The 12,866-nt window shown below is 41.3% G+C and overlaps 1 protein-coding gene across 2 annotated transcripts in view; it reads right to left on the reverse strand.

The window, feature by feature from the left end:
- Positions 1-12,866, reverse strand: part of LOC126334641 (ATP-binding cassette sub-family C member 12-like) — a 498,524-nt gene that overhangs the window by 278,334 nt on the left and 207,324 nt on the right. For both annotated transcript variants that reach the window (XM_049997082.1, XM_049997083.1), the window contains exons 11-13: positions 3,637-3,747; positions 3,399-3,550; positions 78-171 (exon numbers count right to left, since the gene is read on the reverse strand). In XM_049997082.1, coding sequence (XP_049853039.1) covers positions 78-171; positions 3,399-3,550; positions 3,637-3,747 — 357 coding nt within the window. The remainder of the gene's footprint in view (positions 1-77; positions 172-3,398; positions 3,551-3,636; positions 3,748-12,866) is intronic.

Raw genomic sequence — 12,866 nt, forward strand, 5'->3', positions numbered from 1 at the left:
TACATAAAAAAAGATTTTTGTTCATGAAAAAGTCAACAAAGTGGTGCATTAGTTCAAAGGACATTATTTGTAATTACCTTTTCAGCAATAAGACTGATGTTTTCCAAAATTAATGAATTTGCTCTTGTCATATTTAAATCTTCATGTCTACTGCGAAGTGCTCCACAACACCTAAAATATTAAAAAAAAGTACATCTGATTTTATTTTAAATTGGTGGCATCCACAACTGAAATGATTTTTAATGTCACTAAACTGTAAAATGTTTATAATTGAATGATTATCATGTTGTGTAGTGTTTAAAGAATAAAACTTGTAACACCACGGAGAAAAAAAATGAGCACCATGATGTATACAGCTAAGAAGTGTACAATGTGCGAATGTACATTTTTTTGTAAAAATATACTGTAGTGTGCCCACTTGACAACCACATTTTTATGTCACACATGGTTATTCATTTAATGTGGTACCCTTCAAAAACAAAATCATAGACAAATAATGTTTCTCAATCTTTTCCCCCTCATTTAATAAATCAGAGTTAGTACATTTTCTGTCTTGATAGTACTACTAAAATTACAGCCTAACAGCACATTTATACACTATTGTTATTATGGCTTACAATGGTCATTTTCCATTCTTACAAAGGAACTTTAGACATAAAAATGATTAAATATCCACAGAACAATACAGGGTGAGTCAAAAGTCCTTGGAAACCTTCATAAGTTGGAAGATTAAACGGAAAATTGAAATGTGATGATGGGAACAAAGGTTTGATGTGAGACCACAACTTTTGGAGTGAATGTCATTCATGGCCGCTATCTTGAAATCCGCCATTTTGGATATAAGTCATTTTTTTTAATGGGAAGGAGGGTGTATGACACATCAAATAACACTTGCTTCAGCTCTGTAATTGAGTGGTGTATTTTTTTTCTCTATCTTGTATAGCTTAGAAGTTACTAATGTCCAAAGTTACCTTGATACTGACTCATATCTCTATTTCTTCCAGGTGATCTAAAATGGGTCTGACACATGAACAGAAGATAAAAAATCATCCATATATCAGGGGAACACAGCTATCGAACTATAGCAGCTGACTACATCAGATGGCACCCAGACAGAGAACTGGTATCGCACAGCACGGTGACTCATGTGATCACCAAATTCTGGGAGACGGGCTCTGTCCACGATAAGGCATGTAGTTGGCAACCAAGGACTGCCACCAATGTGGAAACTGCAACTGTGGTCGTTGCCTTGTTTGTTAAAAGTCCTAAATAAAGTACCCGTCGTGTGGCGCTAATGTGTGGAATAAGCCAGTCCTCCATTGTCCAGATATTGCACACCAATAAGCTGCAGATGCAACATCGACTTAATGAGGAGGGTTCTGATTGCCAGTTGGAGTTCTACCTGTGGGCTACTGAACAAAATGAAGTGGATCCTTCGTTTGCCAAGGGCATACCGTTCAGTGATGAGGCGTATTTCACTTTGAACGGGGAGGTTAATCATTATAATTGTTGATACTGTAGTGATGCAAATCCGAACTGGGTTGCCTCAATTCGAGAACTTAGTCCAGCGAAGGTGATGGTGTGGTGTGGCATATGGGACACCCGCATCATTGGGCCATTTTTCATTTACAACACCTTAACTGCACCACAGTATCTGATGCTGCTGCAGGACCTTGTGTTCCCTTCCATACTGAACACTGACGGCATTTTCCCATCTTATTTTCAGCACGATGGAGGCCCTCCACACTATGGCACTGGTGTCCATGAATGGTTGGAGGAACAACTGCCAGGGAAGTGGATTGGTTGCCGTGGTCCCGTACAGTGGTCACCCAGATCCCCTGACTTAACGCCCCTTGATTTTTATCTACGGGGACATCTTAAACAGACAGTGTATGCTGAGAGCATCTGTGATTTGAGACACCTGCATGAATGCATACAACATGCCTGTGACCAAATTGCTGGAGACACTCTCCTCCGTGTGCAGTCAGAGTGGTTGTGGTGACTACAGTTGTGCATTGCGCGAGGTGGACAATACGTAGAACATGTGTTGTAACAGTCAGTATGAAGGTAATTTCCCAACTTTGAACATTAATAACCTCTAAACTGTACAAGATAGACAAAAACAAATTACACCACTCAACACAAGAGCACAAGCAAGTGTTAATTGATGTGCCATACACCCCCGCCCTTCCCATTTATAATAAAAAAAAGAAAAGAAAAAAAAAAGAGACTTGAATCCAAAATGACGGATTTCAATATGGTGGCCATGAATGACATTCATTCCAAAATTTGTGGCCTCACATCAAACCTATGTTCCCATCATCACATTTCAATTTTCCCTTTAATCTTCCAATTTAGGAAGGTGTCCAAGGACTTTTGACTCACCCAGTATATATAGTGAAACAAACACACAAAAATTTGTATACTTGAATGTGCACGTCTCTTAAGCAGTCTGCAGATCTTGATTCTTTTTTTTTCAGTCTTATTCCACAGAAACAGTTGGTTAACAGAGTACTTGGCTAATAATGGGAATGTTGTTATACGTAGCTGTGTCACTACACATGTTTCTTTTACAGCTAACACCTCCATTTACTTTGTTGAGAAATAAATGTGCATTTTATTCATAAGATATGCAATTTTGTTAATAAAATTCAATAGCATATCTCAAAATTCTATTGCAGTTCATTCAGATCCCACTATCTATAACATTTTAATACAGAATATTTTCATTATGCTAAACAGTTAGTGTGTGACAAGTGATGTTATGGGAAGTAATATAAATAAATGTTCTGCAGGACATTCAAGAAATCTGTTTTTTTCTTCCTCACAGTTTTTAACTTTTTAATTCTGTATTTTTTATTCAAACTTGTGAAGACTATGTTTATTACCAAACACAGATTAGTCTTATTGCTTGAAAATTAACTTCAGTTTATATTATTATAAACTAATTTTATGGAAATTAGTTTGTGGGAATTAAATCCACCAATAACCAGAATTCCTCAACATTGAATGTTTTCATGTATAAAACATGTTCTGAGTGAACAGTAACCAACTGCTAACATGAAATAATGATTTCTTTTGTATTTGTTCTTTATTTCCAAGTTTCTTCAGCTTATAATTGACAATAATGTGATTTGTGAATAACTACTCACAGAAGCCTATTCAAATTCTTTACGAAGTACCCTGAATAAGTATCTGGAATTGAACAGTGTTCCGTCTTTGAAGGACTACATGTGTATAATTACAAATAATTAGATGCAATAGAAAAAAAATGTAAGTGGCAAAATAAGTATTAATGCTGAAAATATTAGACTGTCAGTGGTGAAACTGCAAACCCTCAGATGGTATAAAGATGGATCAGACAACATAAATGAGAAAATTTCAACTTATTCTAGTACCAATTTGCAGTAATGTTTCCATTTTCATTCTTCTGGTGAGAAATATCAGACACTGGCAGCCACTCACAGGATATTTTATTAACAGAAACAGCAACCTGCTGATCTATGCCTCTGTTAACATTTTGTATTATTGTTGGCAATAGCTGAGTTTCCTACAAAATTAAAATACATAAAAAATTTTATGAGTGTAATTAAAACTGACAAATACTTTTGAAACTATAATCAAGATGAACCTTACCTTCAGTCTTGAAAGTGAGATCTCAGCACTCTTTATGTATGATATCCCTGTCCAGAAATGATGAAGGGATGTCTTCAAGGGAATAAATGCCAGAAACAATGCTCCCAAGACCTAAAATCAAAAATCTGTACTGTGAAATATTTTTTCACCTCTCTCTCTCTCTCTCTCTCTCTCTCTCTCTCTCTCTCTCTCTCTCTCTCTCTCTCTCTCTCTTTGGAACATTGTTAATTGTGTGTCTACTGTTTATTTTATTTTTAGGGAATCAGGGAAACAAAACACAAATGATGGGGATGACAAGCTGCCTACAAAGCCAATAATCTGAAGTAAAAAATTTATAAGATATGACATTCTTAAAACTAAAGGTAAAAGTGAAAGTATATTTTAGATGCATTTAAACACAAAGGCTTGCATAAAAACATGTACATGGCACATAGGGTAGAATTAACATTCTGTAATTGCTTCGCGCTGGAGGGAGAAATATTACATGCTTTGCCTAAACATACATGAGCTCATATAACAATCAGTAGTGTTGGTAGAAGTAAAATACTTCATGGGGATTTCTGTGTACTTAAGAAATTACTTCACGTATATGGTAAGACATGATTTCTGAATTATGAGGGCATGCTTGACATTTGATGTACAAAATTAGAGGGAAAACAATTTTTTAACACTTTTGACATGAAGAGTCCCACAGAAAGAAGTAAAGCATGTATTCTTGATAAATTCCAGTGCTTCTTACAGAGATTAAGAAGAGAGAAAATTAAAAAGATAGTGATAGCTGCCAACTTCATCAAAAACATGATAAATGAAACCAGCAAAATTTGCTGGTCTGATTCGCGCATATGATGTCAGGCTCAATTTCACAGAATTCACAAGAGAGAATTGGTGAATTGCAACATTTATAGGTAACATTCTACAAAATTGATGACACGAAACAAATTCTGCTTTGATTTAGGGATTGCTGGACATTTGGCATTAGTTTTGGAGCTATATGAATCAGTTAACCAGGAATTCAGGACATGTGCATCAAATGACACTTCAGGGAAAAAAAAAACGATTATCTTTAGTTGGCAGTCACACCTTTATTTTGTCTACCGTTGCCAGCTTACGTGTCAAATACCATCATTAAGGTGAAGATGAAATCAGAAAATGTACATAAAACATTGATTAAGGAACATTTACAAAATATATTTCTCTATAACAGCTAATGAATGGTATAAAGTGAAACTTTAAAATTTAGGCAGCCCCTTACCCCTGGCACACAGTCAGCAAGCTCACGAATGGTGCGCATCAGATGCTAAAAGTAAAAGTTGATGTTATCCTTTAATCAAACAATGGAAAATCCAAGATAGAATATAACAATATTATGAAAAGGGTAGTTGCTACTCACCATATAGTGGAGATGCTGTGTCATAAATAAGTACAACAAAAAGAATGCCACAAATAAGCTTTCAGCCTTTGACAGAGGCCTTATTGGCCGAAAGCTTATTTGTGACAGTCTTTTTGTTGTGCCTATCTACTATATGGTGAGAAGCAAGTTATCATTTCATAATGATGTTATGTTTTAAATAGACATAAATTCAGTCCTGAATTGGTAATACTGTGCGCCCCCCCCCCCTCCCCCCTCCACACACACACAGATTGTGAACACAGTTTTTTATTTTTTATCATTTCACATTCCATATTTTATGTGATTTGAACTTTTATACATCTTTTTTTTAAGAAGTCTAAAGCAAATAATTTTTCTGGTTGTGTTGCTTACTGATACAACTGACAGTATATCAAGAATGTGTAAATAACACTTCAATAAAGAAAATATGAGTATATTAGACAGTAGACAGCAAGAAGAAAGTTGACCACTACATCTTTATCTACAAATATGTACTGCAAACCACTGTGTATGGCAGAAGGTACTTAGCATGGTACCATATGTTAGCATTTCTTACCATTCACAATATATATGCAATGCAGGAAGAATGATTGTTTAAATACATCTGTGAATGCTATAATTAGTTTATTCTTTTCTTTACAAACCCTTTGGGAGTGATGTGTAGGGAGCTGAAGAATATCTGTAGCTCCTTCTTTTAACACACAATCTTGAAACTATGTAAGTAAGTTTTCACAGTATAATTGCTTCTATGTTCAAGAGACTGTAAATTCAGGTTTTTCAACATTAATGTAACATTCTACTGTGAGTCATCCTGCAATAAAACATGGTAAAAATGTTTTTGGCAAAGTTTGGGATGTGTATCATTGTTTAACAAAAGAAAAACAATTTTCAGTATATCACGTCTTAATGCACATATTCTCCTCCAAATATACACATATCTCGTGTAATCCAGGGTGCTGCTTCTTGATGCTGCCGTAGGTTCATTTTGATGTTACTGCATCATCACATGGAATTTATGTAACAGTTAGAATAAGTTTCAGTGCTTCATGTTTACAATAGATTTTATTTTGCACACTAGATGTCCGGTGGCAAATGCAAAACTTACAAAGTCTGACTACATGCTGTTGACACAAAATTTGGTCTAAGATTGACCTAAGACAGACATATGGCAGCGTAAAAATTGCCTCTGTTTATATGGTTTTAAACAATTACTGTGAGTGTTACATATTGAATTTTGGATTTATACAATTACAGTTTTTACATGCATCTTCCAAAATTACATAGAAATTTACAGGGAATAAAAATGAATAATTTCATACATCACAGGAAAGAACCTGTTTCTACTAAGTCTATAAATTAAATGTTTTATCATTTCAACAATATATTTTGTTAATTTGCATATGTTATTTTATTGACTTAAAGGAATATCATTCTATCATTTTCAGGGGAACAGAGTGATTAATTTTATTGAATAAAAGGTCTAGATTCACTTAATTAAATTGTGTATTGGTAAAATTTTACATTTTTATATGGTGGTAATAACAGTTCTGTTAACTAACACCAATAAAATATGAGATTCTTAATGCAGACTGAAAAATCATTGTGTTATATTTTTATTAGGGATATAAACAATTTCTGGCTTAAAACCTAAAAATAGCTGTCTCTCAATGACTTGGAAATATTGTAACTTTAATCATTAAATATTCCATATTACAATGGCAAAATTATTCCTACCATGTGTCTGAAGTTTGTGTTGTGTGTCGGTACACTAGTTTTTAATTGAATTGGTTTCTTCATTCTATATACTGGCGACACACAGTGTAAACAATGTCAAAGCAGCAGTTTAAATAAGTATAAATTACTAATGTTATATATCTTAGGGGGAGTGAAGATGAGATTGAAATAGCATACAGAGTCCCAAGGTGTTGTGGTATTGAAACAGAAAGCAGTGACAGTCTGTTCTGCCCTTATTTGCATACATTTGACACCTGCTATTAGTTCTGTCTGAATTTTCCCAATATTCTGCCAATGAAACAAAGTCTGCTACTTATTTTAACTATAAATGAGTCTATGTGATCTTTAAGCAATTGAAAATCCAGGATAGAATATTGACAATATTATGAGAAGGATAGTTGTTACTCAACTTACAGTGGAAATGCTGAGTTGCAGTTAGGCACAATGAAAAGACTCTCAAACAAAGCTTATGGCCAAACAGGTCTTAATCAGAATAGGCACCATACACACCACACACACACACACACACACACACACACACACACACACACACACACACACACACTCATGCAAGTGTAACTCACACACACACACATCTTTGTGATTATTGTATTTCCTATCCCTTCAAATTGTTTTTAAGAAGCTGTCTTGCTTTTCCAACTTGATGTTGTTAGGAAGGTGGTTACATAATTGTGTGCTTCTATGAAGGACACTCTTCTGGCAGGCTGATGTTTTGGCATATGAGACATGAATGTTATTGCCATTTCTTGTTGTGTAATTGTGCACAGAGCTGTTCAGCTTGAGGGAGATGTTCAGATTAGTTACACCAAACTACCCCCATTAGACTGTAGTTCATTTATTCACCACTTTACACAAGTAAGGCTCACAAAGAACTGACATGGCGGAACAGAAAAAAAGATAATGCATAGCTTAGTTCAAAGATGGATGCATCGATGTTGGAGTCGATTTCATCAGTGCCACATAGGTCCCCCCCCCCCCCCCCCCCCTAGCAGTATGGAGTACTCTTGAGAGGCCAGAGTGGGGGGGGATTGGTCCATGGGAGCCGGACCACAGTTAGCCATTAGCCAGGCGTCATACTGGGGGCAGTGTGGAGTACTCTTGAGAGGCCGGGGAGGGGGGGGGGGGGGGGGGGGGGGAACTACAACGTTGGCAGGAGTGGTCCACTGGAGCCGGACCACGGTTAGCCAGGTGTCGTACTGGGCATGCTGGTCATGCGGCGACAGGTAGGCCGGCAGTTTGCGGCTGGAATGCAGCGATGAGGCTCACATCTCTGGTGGGCATGGCGAACACACCAGGCATGTCCAGGTTGACGTCGGGCAGGAAGGAAACACATCTCACCAGGTAGCAGGGAATGGCAGAGGTTGTGACATGAGCACTGGATGAAGATAAACACACAACTAACAGTGTATAATCATGCAGTATTATTGAGATGTCATGGATTACATCCGTGGGGGAATGCACAAACATCTCGAGCGAGGGCATGCTCAAGATGGGGGGGGGAGATGAGAAACCTCGACAGGGTGAGGCAGGTAACGGTGGAGATGTCGAAGGGACCAGCGAAGGGCCCAGCGGCAAGGGCATGATCGTGGGTAAGCTTGATGTGGGGATCATGTGGTCACTCGAGGGAGTGCATGAGACCAGAGTAGAGGGCAAGGTCGGAGGAGTGCTTGACGACTGGAGCTGGAAGACACTCAACCGAGTGTGTAAGTCCAATATGATGGGAGTGGTCAGAGTGTCATGAGCCACGATAGCGAGTGGCGTGGCCATGGCCTGAAGGAGAGTAGAAGAAGGCTTGACATGAGCAGGCTTAAGTCTGTTGAGAGAGACTGTAACAGCTGAATCTTTCATCTAAATGTCATAGGTGTTGGCTGAGCACCAGAGAACTTGGTACGGGCCAGTATATAGAGGTTGGAGAGGAGCACGGACAGTGTCACCTCGGAGCATGACGTACTCGCAATTGTCCAGAGGTTTCGGGACAAGAACCTTAGGGTGGGAGTGGCGGTCGGAGGGATATGAAGGTCGATGAAGTGGCATCTGACACTGTCCACGAAGGAAGGTAAGTCAGACTGAGGGAGAGAAGCGGAAGGGCTTACAAGTTCTCCAGGGAGAACAATGTTCTAGCCATATATGAACTCGGCTATTCTGCTTTTGAGGTCTTCCTTATAGGTCGCATGAATGCGGAGTACCACAAGGGGAAGGGCCTCCATCCATTGAGAGTCATGGCATTGAAGAGCCGCCTTGCAAGTGTGGTGCGAGCACTCAACTAGCTCGATGGAGCATGGTGGGGATGAGGGGGCATAACGTGCCCATACTATTGTCGCACCAGATCTCGCCAGAAATGCCAGGGAAGGTGGTGCGGACGAAGTGTAGAGAAGAGGTAGAGTCTGAAATCAGGTTTTGTGTCTCCTCACGATGGGTTGGAGGTTAGGTAGTTCAGAGAGGTCTAACAGCAAATGGATGATGTTGACTCATGAAAGGAAATCAGCAACTATATTATCAGCACCCTTTATGTGTCTGACATCGGTATTGAACTGAGATATGAAGTCCATGTATCTGAAGCGGCAAGGAGGCGGGTCAGCTGGAGGGTTTGTAATGGCCGCAGCCAGGGGTTTGTCCGTTAAAACATAGAACATCCCTCATAGACCGCGAGCAACTCCCTTCAAATGCAGAATATTTCCGTTGTGCATTGGTGAGATTGCGCAAGAACTGTAGAGGCGAAGTTTGACCATCGATTGCCTGGCTAAGGACAGCGCCAATGGAGTATCGCTTGTCTCTGTGGTGATGAAAAGCTGAGCATTGGGATGAGGATGTGTGATGGTGAAGGCCTCGGCAAGAAGATTTCTGAGAGCAGTGAAAGAGTCAGTCACAGCAGGTGTCCATGGAACGGACCAAAATCCAGAAGTCTTGGTGCCTTCCAAGGCGTCTGTCAGTGGAGCCTGAATCTCCACAGCCCGAGGTCGATGTCGGTGATAATAATTAACCTTCACCAGAAAGCACCGGAGCTCTTTGAATGATGAAGGTCTGGGTAGGTTTAGTATTGTTTTTACTTTCTCATGGGACGGTGAAATACCATCGGCAGAGACCCAAAAACCAAGAAAAGTGACAGCGGGTTGATGTAGCTGTAATTTGTCCTGGTTCATCTTGATGCCTGCGTCCACAAGAGTGTTCATAACAGTTTGCACATGCCGAATGTTGTCCTCGACAGAGGAGCTGAACACAAGAATGGCATCAAGATATGCAAAGCAGAATTTTAGGTCAAATAGCAGTTTGTTGATGAAGCGTTGCCAGGTCTGGGTTGCGTTTTTCAGACCGAAGGTCATGAATTGAAACTGAAATAACCTGATCAGGTTGGTGATTGCTGTCTTCTCGATTCTTCAGGTGCCATGAGGATCTGGTGGTAGGCCCGTTTGCAATCAATGACAGAGAACGTGGTCGCACCTGTGAGGGAACTGATGAAGCCAGTAATGTTCGGTATGGAGTAGGTGTCCATAATTGTTCATGCGTTTAGTCGATGGTAGTCTCTGCACATGTGCCAGGACCCGTCTTTCTTCGGTGTCATATGTATGGGCGTAGACCAGCTACTGGCAGAGGGTTCAATGACACAAGAGCTTAGTAGTTCAGAAATCTGATTTTTAAGGACAGAGAGGCGCTCGGGACAAAGTCAATGTGGTTTATTGAAGATCGGGGACCAGGTGTGAGGCAAAGCTTGTGAACCATGCCATTGGTGATGACGGAAATGTTTCCAGTGGCACGGGAGGCTGTTTGTTTACAATTTGTGGCGGGCGGGGCAGGCAAGGCGTGGTCCTGATGTTCGGAGCCACTCGTCATATCCGATGGGAGCTGAGGCGGCGAAGTGTCCCAGGAGTCAACGTGACAAGATGGCTGCTGGCCCAAAGCAGTGGCACCATGGTCGGACGAGCTCAGTAGAGCTCGTGAGGCATTGGTGAGTCCATTGCCTGAGGGCGCAGCCAGCGGCAGCACAGTCACGGGCGAAACATTTGGCGTGAGTGCACTGTTTGTGTTGTCAGTGGCGATTGCACAGCAGTGCACAGGAGCCGAAGTTGCATAGTTTGAGATGCTGTCCACGAGGGGTGGGGTAGGAGCCATCAGTTTGGAAACATGGGACGCTTGTCGCGCATGCGCACTTGTGTGCGCCCAAGTGTCAAACACTGCTGTGTTACGAGGGTGTGGCCCTGCGATGCTGCCAGTACATGTTATGACAGTCTTGATAGCACAGTTGTGAGGGGTAGTGGGAGGTACACACATGGAGGCTTGATTGCTGGGTTTGCAACCAGATTCAGCACACTTACTGACCTTGCTATGTCCTTGCTGTAGTGTCTGTAATTTTTTTGCTGCATTGTAGAGCTGGAGCTGAGTTTTGTGGAGCTGGAGGGAGAGCTTGAAGTTTTCCTTGTGTAGGCGAGTGACGTTTTCAAGCTTGACAAGGCACTTGTGAGTTGTTCTTCTAACGTCATCGACAGAGACAAGCATGTACGGATGAGATGAGCCCGGACCGATGTGTCACGGAGGGGTTTGCTCGACGGAGCACAGGGGAAGTGAGTGTTGGACGAGTGATGAAACATTGTGTTTCGCACTAGGTCCAGTGAAAGTTTGTAGAGTCACAAGAAGTCAATGCCTAGTATAGGTTCGTCAATTTCGCACACTAAAAAAGTCCACTTGAGTTTGCAGTTTGCAGAGAGTGAGATGAAGTGGGAAGTTGAACCCAAGCATTGTAGTTTAGTAGAATTCATGGCCTGCAGTGAAGTATGATGAGGGTGGATGTTCAACGATGCCAAGGACGTAGGCAGCAGCGAAACATCGGCGGCCGTGTCCACTAGGAAAAGGTATCCCGACGAAATGACTTTAATGTAAAGTCATCCTCATTTATGCGGTCTTTCCGGGACAGAATGGAGCACTGGGGGTTGCCTGTCATGTTGTGTGCACGAGGTGACACCCAGACCTACCTGAGATTGGTGTTTGGGAAGTAGCAGGGTGGTCTGCAGTTCTGTGCTGCCTCACCAAACCGTGTGTGGAAGTAACAGTATGGGTAGTGCAATTGCATTTCCTGCAGAACGTTTGTTGCCAGTGGTGGTGGCCGAGGTACGGTGGCCACAGCAGGCTCAGTTGCAGGAGGGTCCATGACCGAGGGCGGAGCTGGTGACGTCCCAGTAGCTTGTTTACTGCCTCCCAGAGTGAGCGGAATGGTCGGCACAGTGCGGCCCTGGCTGCGTCCGCTCACAGGTCGATGAGCCTGAACCTGAGACTTGTCAGGTAGGCTGTGGCTGGTGAAATAGAGCAGTGATACATCATGTAGCTTGTCAGCAATTGTCATTCTTTGCTTGACAGGTTCGGAGATAGTTTATCTGACCAGATGGCGACGAGAGCGGTGTCAGAGAGTAGATCAGCACTGACCAGAGCACGTAGCTGTCTTGAGAGCTGTGAAGGTTTGTCATTGCCTAATTGGTTGACGTGGAGCACTTGCCATATTGCTGCCTCAGTTGAGCATGCAAGCCAAGGTAGAACTGTCTTTTTGGCTAGAGTGTACCGGGTAGATGAGTCCGGGGAGTCGACCAGGTCAGAAATCAAGACCTCCTGGTCGTGCAGGTGGGTGATGAGGCACAGAAACCTGGTTGACTTGTAGAGTTTGTAATGGTCGAATACTTTGTCTGCAATTTTGAACCAGGTTGCCGCTCTGTCGGGATTAAACAGTGGCATCGGTAAGCAATGTAGAATGTTCGGAAGAACAGGTTCAAGCCCAGGAATACAGAATTCCTCTTGAAACGTAACTTTGGTATTATTAGCTTGGATCTTAGCCAAATATTCTGCCTGCTGCCTCCTAATCGATCCAAGTAGTTTTGATTGTATCATCACCTTAGTGATGAATAAGATAAGTTGTGATCATGCAAATGGAGTCATTTCACCTAACCTGGCAAGCCTATCGGTTGTTCGTTGCCACCAATTCCTGAGTGACCAGGGACCTACAGCAGGTTTTTACTGTTGCTTTCACTTTGTCTCCAAATGGCTTCATGCCATTCTACAACGATCTTGGATGTCTTTGCAGGGCTGATAGGGATTTCAGAGCTGC

This window comes from Schistocerca gregaria, chromosome 2 (assembly GCF_023897955.1).
Source record: "Schistocerca gregaria isolate iqSchGreg1 chromosome 2, iqSchGreg1.2, whole genome shotgun sequence".
NCBI lineage: Eukaryota > Metazoa > Arthropoda > Insecta > Orthoptera > Acrididae > Schistocerca > Schistocerca gregaria.